The 14,704-nt window shown below is 45.8% G+C and overlaps 1 protein-coding gene across 4 annotated transcripts in view; it reads left to right on the top strand.

Annotated features, from left to right (window-relative positions):
* Positions 1 to 14,704, top strand: part of ASTN2 (astrotactin 2) — a 749,503-nt gene that overhangs the window by 313,558 nt on the left and 421,241 nt on the right. For all 4 annotated transcript variants that reach the window (XM_079789927.1, XM_079789926.1, XM_079789925.1 and 1 more), the window contains one exon: positions 5,706 to 5,873. In XM_079789927.1, the coding sequence (XP_079646053.1) occupies positions 5,706 to 5,873 (168 nt within the window). The remainder of the gene's footprint in view (positions 1 to 5,705; positions 5,874 to 14,704) is intronic.

Raw genomic sequence — 14,704 nt, 5'->3', positions numbered from 1 at the left:
TACGGAACGTCTGGCCCTCGGGCCACATAAGGTCCACAAAATCATTTGGTCTGGCCCTGCCAAGGCATTATGAGTGAGTTAATTAAATGTTTGACCAAATATAGCAGGCTAATTTTTAAGCTGATAATTTTGTGTGGCCTGTAAATGATGTTATTAACATCAAAATGGCCCTTGGCAGTAAAAAGGTTCCCCACCCCTGCCCTGGAGACTGAGCGTGCCCAGCCATCCAGGTAGCCTCTGCCCACTCACAAACCCTCACACTCTAGCTTCTCCCCCATGTTTGCAGAGGTCAGGTGCTCACTCCTTCAGTAGCTCCCAGTTGATAGCAGGCGGTGGGATGTACTCAAGCCTGACCTAGGGCTCTGTGGACCAGGGAGAGAGGAAGGAGTATTCTCCCTGGGTGTATGGGGTGGGAGGTAGATGGGCTCCTCATTTCTGCGTCGTCACAGTTTGTTTTTCACCCTGTCCCCTGGAAAGACATTTCTCCCAGGTTCAAGGCATTGATTGATGGGTTCTGGGGGACACACAATGTAACAGAAGACAGGAAATCTTTAATTATTTTGCACCCAGAGAAAGAGGGAAGGAAAAGAGGGAGGAATACTTTGGGCCAGAACAGTTCCCTGAGCTTCATCAGTGAATAGCATCTTTCAGCCATAGATGTAACCTTTCACCCCTCTGCTCCCCATTCAGCTCTGTGTCCAGAGACCTCTTTGAAACCTTCTGTCCATAGTTCTCAGGGGTCTGTGTCGTGATTCAAGATGTAACAAAGGGGCTCTGTGCCTGCCGTCTGGCTCTCCGGGCAGTCTTGGCTGGTGATACCTCCATCTGTAGTATTTTTAGTTCTCATCTGTAACCTTCTGTTTCTTTGGGGACTGATGTGCCTCTGGGTTTCATAGAACACTACGGAGTGGCCTGAGCTCCCAGCTCACCCCTGATCTGTGCTGCACAATCACAGACGCAGGCTTATAATCAGTGTAATTGGAGATCAGAGTTAATGAGGACCTCCGTGCCCGCGCAGTCCCCTGAGCAACGCCGAGCTTCAGATGTAGATAAGGAAATGATTGGGCTGAACTGAAAATCCATTTGCCTAATTAGATGATGTATATTCCCACAAGCCCGTGGGGGGGAAATATATATATATATATTTAAAAATAAGGAAACATGACATTTTGAAGTTGAGATTTTGGCAAAGTTTCATTCCAGAGTCTTTACTCTCTGGGGAGATTGATTTGAGCACAGAGAAGAATCTCAGCACCCAGAAAAAGCAGGGCACTTTTAATCTAAAGCCAAGAAAATAAAACAGGGTTCCACTGGAAAACTAGAGAAGTATGAGACACATGGAATGATGCATTTGTGTTCATGGTCTTTACCTTCAAAAAACGTGCATTCTAGATGAGAGAGTAAGAAAGGGGGGACAAAAAGCACTTGTGTTTTGCCTTAGATTTGTCATCTCAAACTCCCTTCTTGAACTTCAAGTTCTCAGTGGACACACATCCAGATCCTGGGACAGGAACTAGCACATAGTAGGTCTTCTTTTTGTTAAATGAAGAATATATGCATGAGTGAATGAATGAATCTATAACATGGCATATATAGCTACAGGTTGAGCGGAATGCTGTCTAAGTATTAGAGCGATTAAAAACAGTATGAGCCAACTCAGAAGGCAAGCCTTAACGTGTAAATGCCACCTCAACTTTGCCTCGCTCATCGTTCTTCTTCATGTCCTTCAATGTCTGGCTTAAAGACCAGCATGTCAAACTGGTCTCCGACACCCCTTTTTCCTTCTCTTAGATCCAAGACAAGCCCATTCTTTTCTGGCAGTTCTTACCACACTCAAGGTTGTATTATAGCCATGAATGCCCACGCCCTTGGTAGTCCATCATGTTCTTGATGGATCCAGGCTATTGCTCATTCTCTCTGTCTGTTCCTATACGAGAGAGGTTTAGTAAATGGTTAAATGGACACATGATTTAAGCCTTGATGACTGCATTTGCACAGTTACCTCCTTTCACTACCTGATGTGCTATCTCTATGCCATGTGGCCTGGCCTTGTCACACTGAGTCCCCCAGCATCTCCACCTGAACCACCCACATCACAAACCCTTGGGGCGAACCAGAGCTCAGGACGCATGAGAGTGAAGTTCAAGTTTTGGGTTGGAACCGGGGAGGCTCTGAAGGGCTGATTTTGTATTCTGGCTCTCACAGGATGGAAAGACTTAAACTTTGAGATCAGTGTTGGAGGCATTCCTGCCTCACAATCCCATGATAGAGGGAGTGGAAGTTCCCTCCAGTCAAGCGTGGAACTTTGATTTCATTAATTCACTCCGCAGACACTCACTAAACTTCCAGTATGTGCCAGCCATTTTACTGAGGGCTTGATTGATAAGGGCTCATGAATAACTCATGACCTCGTCCCTGTAGGAAATCATAGTCTATCAGAGAAAGCAAAAGCCCTCCCACGCAACAGGATGCACACTGATGGGGGATGCACAGAGGGTGGGAGGACCACAGAGGGCCAGAGAATCCAACCAAAGCCCCTGATTCTCATGACAGCCTGGAATAATGGGCGGGTCCCAGCTTGGATGCTGCAGTTTCTTTTGGCCATTTACTCTTTGTACAAATTTGGCTAAAACCATTGCTCTCTGAACCTCCTGTTGTCATTTGTAAAATGGGGAAATATTTATCTTGCAAGGCTCTCATAAGGATTAGAAAGCAGGATGCGTAACACATTCACCCCATGGACTGGAGCAGAGAGGGTGTTCCAAGGATAGTGACTCCCTTCTGCCATTAAAGCAACCATAGACCTTGTAAGAACATCTTTCTGAAGAAGTCAAGGATAACCTGCGTTTGAGTTAGTCCCTTCCAAAGAGACTCACATTCCTCAGATTTGAGAGAGATCTATTAACTGGTATTGCATTCAGAGCTTCCCAATTTGTAAGAAATCCAAATAGTCGTCAAAATAGCTCCCGTGAGTTGAGATTTCACTGTGTGCCAGGGACTTCACATATTGTGCATATTGTATGGAGATTTGCTGTGTCCACATCTCTCATTAGAACGTAGGCACTCCTTTTCCCAGCTGCCAGGATTGTTGGTGGCTGACTACTTGCTCCAAGTCTGTCTTGGAGGAATGCCATCCATCAAAAGGGACCACTTCACCCAAGTTTACGTCTCTTCCCCAGGAATAGCCCACAGCCTGTGACTGGCTAATGCTGAGGCACAATGACCTGATGTTCTTGTCCTGATTTGGGAAAATTGAAGGACCTCTCCAGCTCCCGGCTCCCTAGGAGATGAGCTAAGGTCTTGGCTGCAGCGGTATGACAATTCGACTTCTCTCTCTTGTCCAATCCCACTTTGCTCATCCCTTTACAAGGGTGTACCTCCACAGCCTCCTGCATGCCAGGCTCTGCCTTTGAGTCTGGTTCCTGGGGAATCGGACCTGAGAGAATCACATTGACTCAGTTAATCTTTATGATAACCCTGTGCAGAGATAGTCACAATTCACACTTTCATATGAGACGACTGAGGGTTTGTTTTCTTGCCCAAGTTTGCAGAGCTGGTAAACAGCAGGGGGAAGATCTGAATGCACGTCTTGCTGACTCCTTTCTCTTTATCCCTGCACCATAGCTTTCCCGAAGTGGTGGTATTAGCCAAATGCAGCCCTGGGACAGAATTCAATATCCATCCCTCAGTCTTTAGTGAGAATAAATACAAAGATTATCCTTTTAAACAGCAAGACTGTGCTTTTGAAAAGAAAAATCTGTAGTCGATAGTGATGTTTGGTGCCTCACATAAGGACCCATGTGCCATGTTTCGGCTTGGGCTCAGTTCCAAAGGGGGAAATATGGCTTTGCGGATAGATTTGCATATCTTCCCTTGCCAGAGATTTGAAATATGGGATCCAGCAAACTTATTCTTTTCTGTTCAGCTGCCAAAGATTTTAAGGCCAACTTCAAATACGGCCATTTTCTTCTCTCGGAGCCTGATGCTATCTACTCCTTTTGCTTTTCCCGTTGACTCCTCTTTCATCATCACCCAAAATCCCATTGTCTACTGTGCTTATTCTATGGGATGATATCAGCCACAACATTTGTGTGACTTAGAAAAGATAACATTGCCTGCCCTATCCTTACCCTTCTCAGCACATCTTAGATCCTCAGGGCAGTCAGGTAAGGTCTGATGTGACCCCGCCTCTGGCTGTTGCCCATTGGACCATAGCAGGGCCCCAGAGCTGAGAGGAGCCCAACCATTGGTCAACAAGCAGGGTCTGATATGAACTGGCAGAGAGGTTGCTCTCAAACCCATCTGATGCCTATTAACTGAGTCCTTTCTTTGGAAATTAGCATTGTATACATGGAAAGATTTTGTTGGTAGAGAGTGAGGGAGAGAAAAGAAAATGCAGGGAGAGGAGCTGAGTCATGTTCATTATGAAACTATTTAAGATCTGCTACTGAGATCCCTAGATCTGCATGAATCTAGAACAGCTCTCCAATCCAGCTTGGTGGAGTCTGGTCCTATTTGAACCTTTGTTCCCCCTGTAAAATTTTACCTCTGGTATGCTGCAAAATACAGGCACCACCACTTACACTCTTAATGCAGCCATCCTGATGGATGTCTGTTCCTTGCCCCGCAAAGAATGTATATATGTGCATATATGTATGTAATCCATATACATGTGCATACATAAACACACATGAATATATGTATATGTGCATACGTGTGTGTGTGTTAAAGAGGAACATTTTAGAGCATAAATTGTTTTCAATAACAAATTTAAGCCATTGTTTAAGCATTGGTTGGTTACCATAAAAATCTGAATGTCGAGTCTCTCCTGAAGAAACTGAAGATCTGCTCGCTGGCCTTTCCCCCCACTTGGCCAGAGCTGGCTGAGCTGGGGTGCAGTTGCTCCCTTTCAATAGAACCTGCAGTGCCCAGTTCACCCCAAACTCCACCTCCCTATTGTTTCCCAGCATTGAGGTGTTTCTGCTGCACAGGTGCTGCTCTTTTTTAGAGGTGCTCAAGATTTCTTTGATTTTCTCTCTCTAATAGAAAAACAAACAACAACAACAAAAGCCATGCCAAGAAGCTATGCTATTTCCCTTACGCTCAACTGGTCTCTCCCACCTGGCCCCAGTGGACAGCAATGAACCTTGTTCCAGAGGACATGGCTAGGTTGACAGGGACATTCACTCTCTTTTTCTTTTCTATTTTAATATTGCATCATTCTTTACTAGGACAAGTCAGATACTGGCTGAGCACTTTATCTGCATTATTTTATTTCATTCTCACAGTAACCCTCTGAGTTAGGTCCCATTAAAATTCCCATTGACAGGCGAGGTAAACAAGGCCCAGAGGCATTGAGTGACTCACCCAAAATCAGTGACTGGCCAGGGTGAGCTCAGGGTTTGAACCCAGGTCTCGCTCAGTCGCAGGGCCTGACGTAATCACTAAGTTGAACTGTCTCTCATGCCTCACTTGTCTTTGTCTCCACTGGCTGCTGACACCATAAGGGCACATTGTAAATGCATGTAGACTGTGTACATGCATGTAGACAATGAGAACAGGAGACTTTGGGTGTGTGTATGGGGGCGGGGATTGTGTGACTTATATGTACTGTCTGTGTTCCTGGTGGCAGCGTCAGCAGTGAGACACACACCTGCACCTAAAATCAGGGAGAAAGTAGCTGTCTTTCTTTTATTCGCCCACAGGGAGCAGCTTTGTGGTGAGCGAAGGGAGCTACCTGGACATCTCCGACTGGCTAAACCCAGCCAAGCTGTCCCTGTATTACCAGGTCAACGCCACCTCCCCGTGGGTGAGGGACCTCTGCGGACAGAGGACGACAGACGCCTGTGAGCAGCTCTGCGACCCAGAAACCGGTGAGCCATGGGCGGGGCTGGGAAAGAGGAAGAGAGGATCTGGGCTGGAGCGTGGGCTGCCCTTCTTCTACCTAAGAATCATGGCTTCTGAGGGATTGACAAGGGGCTTCATGTAAAGACCCATCAATCCAGTTGGTGCTTAAAGTATGTGCTGCCATTGGCTGACGAGGGAGAAAGTTCTCAGGAAACCACAGAATCACAGAATCTCAGAGAGTCTGTAGTCCAGCTCTAACAAAGCAGTGTCTGAATGTCATCGCACATCCCTGAGCTTCGAGCCTGTCTACCTCCGACTAGCAGTGTGGTCTCCCTGTCATTTTTCCAGCGTCATTGAGATATCCTTGACACATAACATTATGTAAGTTTAAGTGTACAGTGTGATGGTTGAATGCACGTACATAGTATGAAATGACTATCATGATGAAATTAACACCTCCATCAGCTCACATACCGTATTTTATGATGCTGACATGTAAGATCTTACTACCTTTCAAATGTATAATAGGGTGTTCATTATATTCACTGTGCTGTACATTAGATCTCCAGGATTTAACTCACCCTAAATGGGGAGATGTTGGTCACAGGGTACAGACTACCTGGTGTTCTTCGGCAGCACAGAACGAACATAGCGTCTGCCCTGCACGCCTGTTGTTCACATGGAATGAGCTAATGCCTAGGAAGCTCCTAGCATAATACTGTAGTCATCCGCTCAACAGGTATTTATTGAGCAGCCGGGCATTTTTCTGGGCATTGGGGACATAGCAGTGAACAAAATAGGCAAAATCTCTGCCCTGATCACATTGAAATTCTACGGAGACATTACATCTGCAGTGTCTGACATAGCAGCCATTAGCCACATGTGGCTGCTGAAATGTAACTTAATTAGAATTAAATAAAAGTAAACATTCAGGTCCCCAGTCACATTTTAGGTGCTCCATAGCTACGTGTGACTAGTGGCTACCTCTTCGACAACTCAGGTATAGAAAATTTCCATCATTGTGATGAGGGGTTCAGGGGACGAGAAGAGATAAACCAAAGAAGTTATATGCATAGCTTATAATACTATCAACAATAAAAAAATTTATTTAAAAAGAAGGAAATATATTTAAAAAGAAGGAAAAGAAAGATTTCCATCTTAGTACACAAGCAGGTAAATATACATACAGCTTGTCAGGTGATGGTCAATGCTGGGAGAGCACAGAGCACAGCTAGTGCTAAGCTGGGTGGGATTGGGAGCAGCATTGTTACTACCCAGACAGAGTCAGGGCAGGCTTCTCTGAGAAGGGGACATTGGAGCAGGCGCTTTCAGGGCGGGGGGGGGGGGTGGCGGGGAGGGAGGCCTGCCCCTATCCTGGAGAGGTCGTTCCAGACGGGGAGACAAGCAAGGGCCAGTGCCCTGTGGCAGGAGCACAGGGAGGTGCCCAGGGTTCAGCACTAGCAGGAAGACGCACCCCCCCCCCCCGCCTTGGCTTGAGGGGAGTCAGGGGAGGGAGCTGGAGGCAGACTTGAGAAGAGGAAGACTGTGGAGGGGAGATTTAGGTGGCTTGATAGAATGATAAGGACTTTGGGTTTTACTCTGAGTGAGATGAGAAGTCACTGGAGGATTCTGAGCATAGGAACCACATGACCTAACCTGCATTCAACAGGATGGGTCTTCTAACCTACATTCAGTGGCATTGCTCCGGCTGCTTGTGGCCAATTGACAGGGGCACTCAAGGGCACTGTTATTCTCATCAAGGCAAGACTTGGTAAGTGGTTTGGACCAAGGAGGTTAGGGGAGTAGATGTGAGAAACAGTCCAATTCCAGATATATGTAGGGCGTAGATTTGATAAAGTTGTGTTATTGGATATGGAAGATGAGAAATAGGAATCGATGATGATTGTAAATTGTTCTGTCTGAACAGTGGAGTGGAGGGGTTTGGAGGTCGTTTGCTGGGTCAGGAGGTAGGTGCTGGAGGAGGGTCAGGGTTGAGGTGAGGGAGATCCCAAGTGTTGTTGTGAATATAAGTTCAAGGTGACTACTAATCACCAAGTGGAGATGGAAAGTGGGCTTTGGGGTCCAAAAGTGGAATGCAAAGCAGAGGTCTCAGCTGGAGACAGAAATCTATGAGTCAACAGCATAGAGATGACCTTTAAACCCATAAGATACTCTCTTCTTTATGGTAAATGCACAATATCTTATTCATGGTTATTGCTCAGTAAGTGGCCGGTATTAATGTCCACAAATAGGGACACAGGAGTTACAGAGACTTGCCAAGGTCACAGGCAAGTAGGAATGAAGCTGGTATTAGAAGTCCGTTCTCCTCGCTCCCTCCCACCCTCTGCTCCTTCCTGCCATGTGTGTCGCTGTATTTTTTCTGGAGCCTCATTCCTCTCTGGCAGTCTTGTCTGGAAAACTCATGCACAGATGTCAGGGGCAGCCTCTGCCCAGACTGAGTGGTCTCTGTGGCCCGGTGCTCCCTCCTCCCAGTTCTCTCGCACTTCTTTTTTTCTAAGATTATGTTTTTACTGATGAGAGACAGAGAGAGAGAGAGAGAGAGAGAGAGAGAGAGAGAGAGAGAGAGAGAGCGGCGGGGGGGGGGGGGGGGGACATTAATCCTCTGCCTCCTGCATGCCCCCTATTGGGGATCGAACCTTCAACCTGAGCATGTGCCCTGACCTGGAATCGAACTGGCAACCTCTTGGTGCATGGGATGATGCTCAATCAGCGGAGCCACACTGGCCAGGGCTCACCCACTTCTCTGTGGGCACCAGTTCAGAAGTAAGGACAGGGCTTCTCCAGGCTCACCCTGTCTCTGCAGAGTCAGACCAGGATTTGGCTTTATAACCACCATTCTCTCTTACCGTGTAGTTGGGAGCCTGTTCAGACACACTTTCGCAGCCTTTACATAGGCCTGTTGGGGAAGCTGTTTGGAAAATGTGATGCAGCTCTAGTGTGCCATTTGACCAGACAGCTGGGTCTTCTTTCTCTTCAGTCAGACATTTGGGCTTTAGAGCTCTCTCTCCCCACCCCACCCCACCTCTCTCTCTCTCTCTTTCTCTCTCTTTCTCTCTCTCTCTCTCTCTCTCTCTCTCTCTCTCTCTCTCTCTCTCTCACACACACACACACACACACACACACACACACACACAAACATTCTTGATAATTCTCACCCCAAGCCTTGTAGAATTGTGTGCTTCTCAATCTGGCCCTGCTCCTTTTTGTCTTTCTTTCCTTAAAAAGAAGGGAAGGTTATTGGTGGGAGGGAACAGAAGAGATCCTATTCTCTGCCCCGATCCCTGAAACCCCAGCTCGGCAGAGTGCTGAGTACGGAGGGTCTGACCTGGTTTCCCCTGCTAATCTGCCTTCAGGTGCATGTCTGTGGTTTCTAATGACCTTTTCCTTTAGCCACAGGCTTGAGGGCACAATTCCAAACAGTGGGCCATCCAGGCAGCAGCCATGCGTTAGCCGGTTTTAAAAATGAGCAGCTCTTCCACCAGTATCCCCTAGAATTAAACGCACACACACACACATTCACACACACACACACACACACACACACACACACACACACACACACACACAAACCTTATAGCTGAAAATGTCAACAGAATCCACTGACCTTCTCAGCTTTATTGCTGCGAATATTGACATCCAGAGAAGACAGGTGAGAGGACCAGAGGCGTAGCCCCTGCAGATGGCAGAGCCAGATTCCCATTCCGGAGTCTGTGCTGGAAGGAAACACTGCTTGTGGCGCCTCAGCAGGTCTGGAGTGGGGCCTAAGATTCCGCATTTCTAACGAGCTGCCATCGATTGCAGATGTTTTGGGCTTAAAGGATACCCTGGGATGGCAAGGCTCTGCACACTCTCCCTCCCAAGTAGTCCCTTTGTTTCTACACAAGCAATAAAAGGCCCAGCCACCCTAGCTGTTAATCTAATTATCCGACAAGACCAAGCCCACTTATGTCACCTCATCTTCTGCTTCTATTTGCCATGTGCCCAGGGCTCCAGGCACAATACCTGCAGCTCCCTAAGACCCCATGCCCTCGCACACTTACATCTCTTTCACAGACTGTGTCTGCCCCCTGAAATACCTTTCTTCCCCTTTTACTCGGAGACCAGGGGCTTCTTTTAATTTCCGTTTTATTCAACCCAAACGTCCTTCCTCCCACAGGAATTCCTGGCTTGCCATCCCTAGTCCTGACATAAAGGGGCCCCCTTCTCTGCTCTAAAACCCTCTGTGCTTTCATGTGGCATAGTCTTGTCCCCGTCCACAGTCTATCCTTTCCTTGTCTGGATCTATCACCCGACTGCACGTTTTGTTAGGGGCTGAGGAAGGGGGATTCAAAACATGTGCCTCGCTCATCTCTCTGTCTTAAAAAACTTAGCATAATGCTGACATATAATTAGTTCACAGAAAATAATGACGGAGGAAGGGAGGGAGGGAGGGACTTTCCCTCCCCATGCTCCCTGAAACAATCCTATGCACTATTATTTAGCTTCTTCCTCCGTATCCACTTATATATGTGCTCAAATTAAGTACTCCCCAGCTCTGGAGAAATCAGACCACAAAGCACTGCCCAGTGCCAGTTGCCTGACCTCTAGAATGCTCTGGTCTCACCCTTCCACTGAGCCACTTCCCCAGACCCATCCCTCTTTGCATTCTCCACTCCGCCCTACTCACACTGTCCCCCAAACACCCTTACCTTCCCACTAAGGTTCTGTCTCCTCCCTCTCCCTGGAATGTCTTCTGTCGTTAATTATTTGCCTTCCAAAGTTCTATTCACTTAACTATCTTTCATCTTTGTTTGGTGAATGGGTGACATTTACAGTATCATCAGAGAACAACCTCTGTTGACTAAAAATCTGATTAAAACATCCCAGTTATTGCTGCCCAGCCAGTGTGGCTCAGTGGTTGGGCATCAACCTATGACCCAGGAGGTCACGGTTCAATTCCCAGTCAGGGCACATGCTCAGGTTGCAGGCTCAGTCCCCAATGTGGGGCGTGCAGGAGGCAATGATTCTCTCTTATCATTGATGTCTCTGTCTCTCTCTCTCTGAAATCAATTATATATACTGTATATGTGTGTGTGTGTGTGTGTGTGTGTGTGTGTGCGTGTGTATAAATCCATCAGTTATTGCTTAAAAACTTATCTATCCTTCTAAATGTAACCTCCTTAAAGCCAAGAACTATATCTAATTTATCCCTGTATCCTTCCCACCCCAGTGCCCAGCAAAGCACCCTACTGCTACAAGTCCCTCAGGCCATACATGGCTGGGGCTCTCTACAAATGAAGAGTGGAAATGGGCACGTAAGATCCCTGCATATATTTTCATGAGGTTTGACTCAGACCCACTTTGCAAAATTTACTTCAATTCATTAGATTTGATTCAATGAAGATTTTTCTTAATTCCCGAACTCTTAAGTCTCTGTGTCAAGTGCTATGAGAAATCACAGACACATTGGACAATGCTCCTGCCTTCGTGGATTTCACATTTTCACAGGGATGAAAGGAATATGCTCATATACAGTGACTATAAAGACACCATCTGGTATACATCAAGGGCAGGCACTCCTAAAGTACCCTGTGCCTAGAGAACAGGGAGGGTGGTATTCTAGGTGGGGCTTTCAGGAGCTACATCATGGAGAAGATGGCCTTCTAGCAGAGCCTTATGTAATCGGTAGCGACAGTGAGTAGGACGGGCGCTTTAGCCGAAGGAACTTCATCATTGCAAAAAAGAGGAGGGAAGTTTGGAATGATTCCAGAAACCAGAGAGTGGAGCAGTCGTGTTGTTCCCTAGTGAATGTGCTGACATGGGTTGGAGGGAGAGGACTAGGGGAGTGGCGAGGGATGACATTGGGAAGGTAATGTGAAGAGACCTCATAGTGAGATAAGGATCCTGAGAACCACAAGGACTTAGTAAGACTTTGCTGGCCACTGAAGCAGGGAAACTGCCCTTCACATCTGTCCGACCATTTTCGGGAACATCCACGCCTGAGGGAACAGCTGGGCATCCCCTCTTTTGCCTTTCATCGGGAATTAGAATTTGGGGGACGTCATGGAAAAACCAAGTCCCCAAGCACTGTACATACCCAAGCCTTGGATCTGTCAGAGATGGCTCAGCTTCCCTCAAATAAGCCCCTTCTCCTTTGGGTGGGATGTATAGGGTTGAACAAAGTCATGGAGTCCGAGCATTGCTCATCATACCTTACAAGCTTTACTGGCTATGTCAGTAGGAAAGCTCATTCCTCCCAACTGAGTGGGGAAAAGGAGGAAAGTGGGGTGATGCCGCTGCTGAGGAATATGTAGTGGTCACGATGCATGGGTGAACTTGGCCAGGTGTTCCTGGCTGTTGCATTGTAGCCCAGCTCGGGTGTGTTTTCCAGGGATTTTAACAATTAGGACCACTCACAGACCTGATTATGGAGTTGGATCCATGGTGTACTGGAGCTGGCTTGTATGGACTCCTGAGACTTGATTGTTATCATCTCTTCCCATCTCTTTGTTCATTTATGTCATGTAGCTAGCTTGGAAATTGGCTAGTATGAGGCTAATATTTACTAAAACAAGTAAATATTACAAAGCACGGCTTATTTTCCTTGGAAGGCCAATCATTAAATATTTACCATCATAACAGTGGGTGGGATGAGAACAGACCAATCAAGGACCAAGGCAAAGACGTGCCTCAGTGAAGGCTCAATGCAGGCTTGTTCCTTCCCAGGATAGACTACCATTGCTCCTTGTTCCCACTTTGAAGACAGAAAAGAGCATGCAAAGTCTGTGTGCTCTAGTCTCATAACACGGAGCACCAAACAGTTCTAATGGTCAGGCTTTGTCTCTGAAGAATGTCATCTTAGGTGAATCTTACTGTGAAATTTCTAGTTCTGTGCGTGTGTGGTATCACGCTAAATTCTGTATAGAAATCTTATGGCCCAAACCACAGGAGACAACAGCAGAACACTCATTCATTTAGTCATGAATCCATTCATCTATTTATTGCCTCATCCAAGCATTTAGTGAACCAGAGTAGAACTGGGATATCCTTCAGAGTAAGACAGAACCGGGTTCAAATCCTTGTTTCTCTGATTGCTGGTTGTGGAGCTTTGGACAAGTCATTAAACATACACATGCCTCATTTTTTGCCTATGCAAAAATTAGGAGAATAGTTCTTATTCTGCAGGGTTGTTGTGAGAATGAGATGAAGAATGAAGTTTAAAATTCACCGACTATAGTGTTTTAATATACAGTGGGCACTCCAAACATAGTGCCTCATTTTATTTGTATAATCAGTTATTCAGTCATTTGTGTCGTCACTTAATTAATTTAATAAATTTCAAATACTGTACCAAATACAGAGTGTGTCCCCAAAAATGTATACACACTTTGAATAATTATTCATTCCAATGGGTTAAATCTGAAAAGAAAGAAACATCAATTGAGCTATCAAAAAAAAAGTATGTAAACGTTTTTTAGGACACCCTGTATTTTAAGAGATACCTTGAATCCAGCAATGAACAACTGTATTAGATTATGGGAGAAGAAAGTTAGTTGGAGTCCCTGCCCTCTAGGGCTGACCACCTAACGTGAAACTTATAATAACCTGGACATTCCTGTCTGCTGACTTTTCCTTGAGTCCCCATGTGACTTTTAAACGTGTGCAATTAACAAAGTCCCAGGCCCTCAATCCTCGTGCCAGCTTTACCACATATTTGCCAGTAACCTTGGGCATGTCACATACCACAAACTGTATGTTCCCTCTCTCCAACAAAGAGCTTAGTGGACACATACTTTAAATATAGGTAATTCAGGTCTGTAGAGGTCATCTAGCCTCATCTAATGGGGAGACTGAGGGCCACCAAGGCTAAGCAGGTTGCCCAGTGTCACTCAATAAATTAGTAGCAAGAGACAAGTTACAACCTTGAATAGTTCCTGAGGTATTTTCCAGCTCAAAATCTGTGTTTCTATGACCTTCTCAGCACTAATAACGTAGAGCATAAGTATGATTGAAACAATTTGTAGGTGGCATTTAAAGCAGATTGAATTTTCTTTTCAAATTGATATGAACTTCAGTCATGTTCACCATCAAAATCAGTTTATTTTCTTGTCTTCATCAGCCACTTTTCATTTGCAATTGGAATGAAATGATAATACCCTGGGTATAGTTATGTCATCATACATGTGTCTTATATCCCACTAAATATTTCTCAGGTTCACATATGGTTTCTGATATTTGCTGGAGCCACATATTACTAAAGTTTAAAGGGACACAAGGACGTTACGAAGTTACAGAGTCCAAGAATTCACAGAGATGGAGCCCGCCCTGCCTTGAAGGAGATTGTAACATGGTGGGTTTCTAGGTAACGTGGCAGACATGTAGGATTTAAGTCAATTAGTGCAGAGGTGAGATGTGCAGTTAAATGAGCAGGAGAGAGCCAACTTTCTGTCACAGCAGAAAAGAGAAATGTGTATATGAGAACATAAGTTTTATAAGAACTTGGCCTTCGCTCATATCGCTTATTGCCATATCGCAGGGATTCAAACAGTTCCTGCATCAATGCAGTTTTTGGATGGATGGATGAATGGATGGATGGGTGGATGGATGGATGGATGGATTAATGAGGAGCAAGTTTCAGTTACTGAAATATCAAGGCCTGGGCAATAGATTGGGTGCCTTGTTCTGAGGTCAGGACCATACATAGCTCTTTGGGCACTGACAATGTCATTTAGGCTAAACGTTTTTGTTTTTTTTAATTTATCTTTAGTGTTGAAAGTATTACAGATGTCCCCCTTTTTTCCCATTGACCCCCTCCACTCTGCACCCACCCCTCCCAGGCCTTCACACATACTGTCTG

This window comes from Cnephaeus nilssonii (assembly GCF_951640355.1).
Source record: "Cnephaeus nilssonii genome assembly, chromosome: 14".
Lineage (NCBI taxonomy): Eukaryota > Metazoa > Chordata > Mammalia > Chiroptera > Vespertilionidae > Cnephaeus > Cnephaeus nilssonii.
The sequence above is the reverse complement of the archived record's forward strand: the minus strand, read 5'-3'. Positions and strand labels throughout refer to the sequence as shown.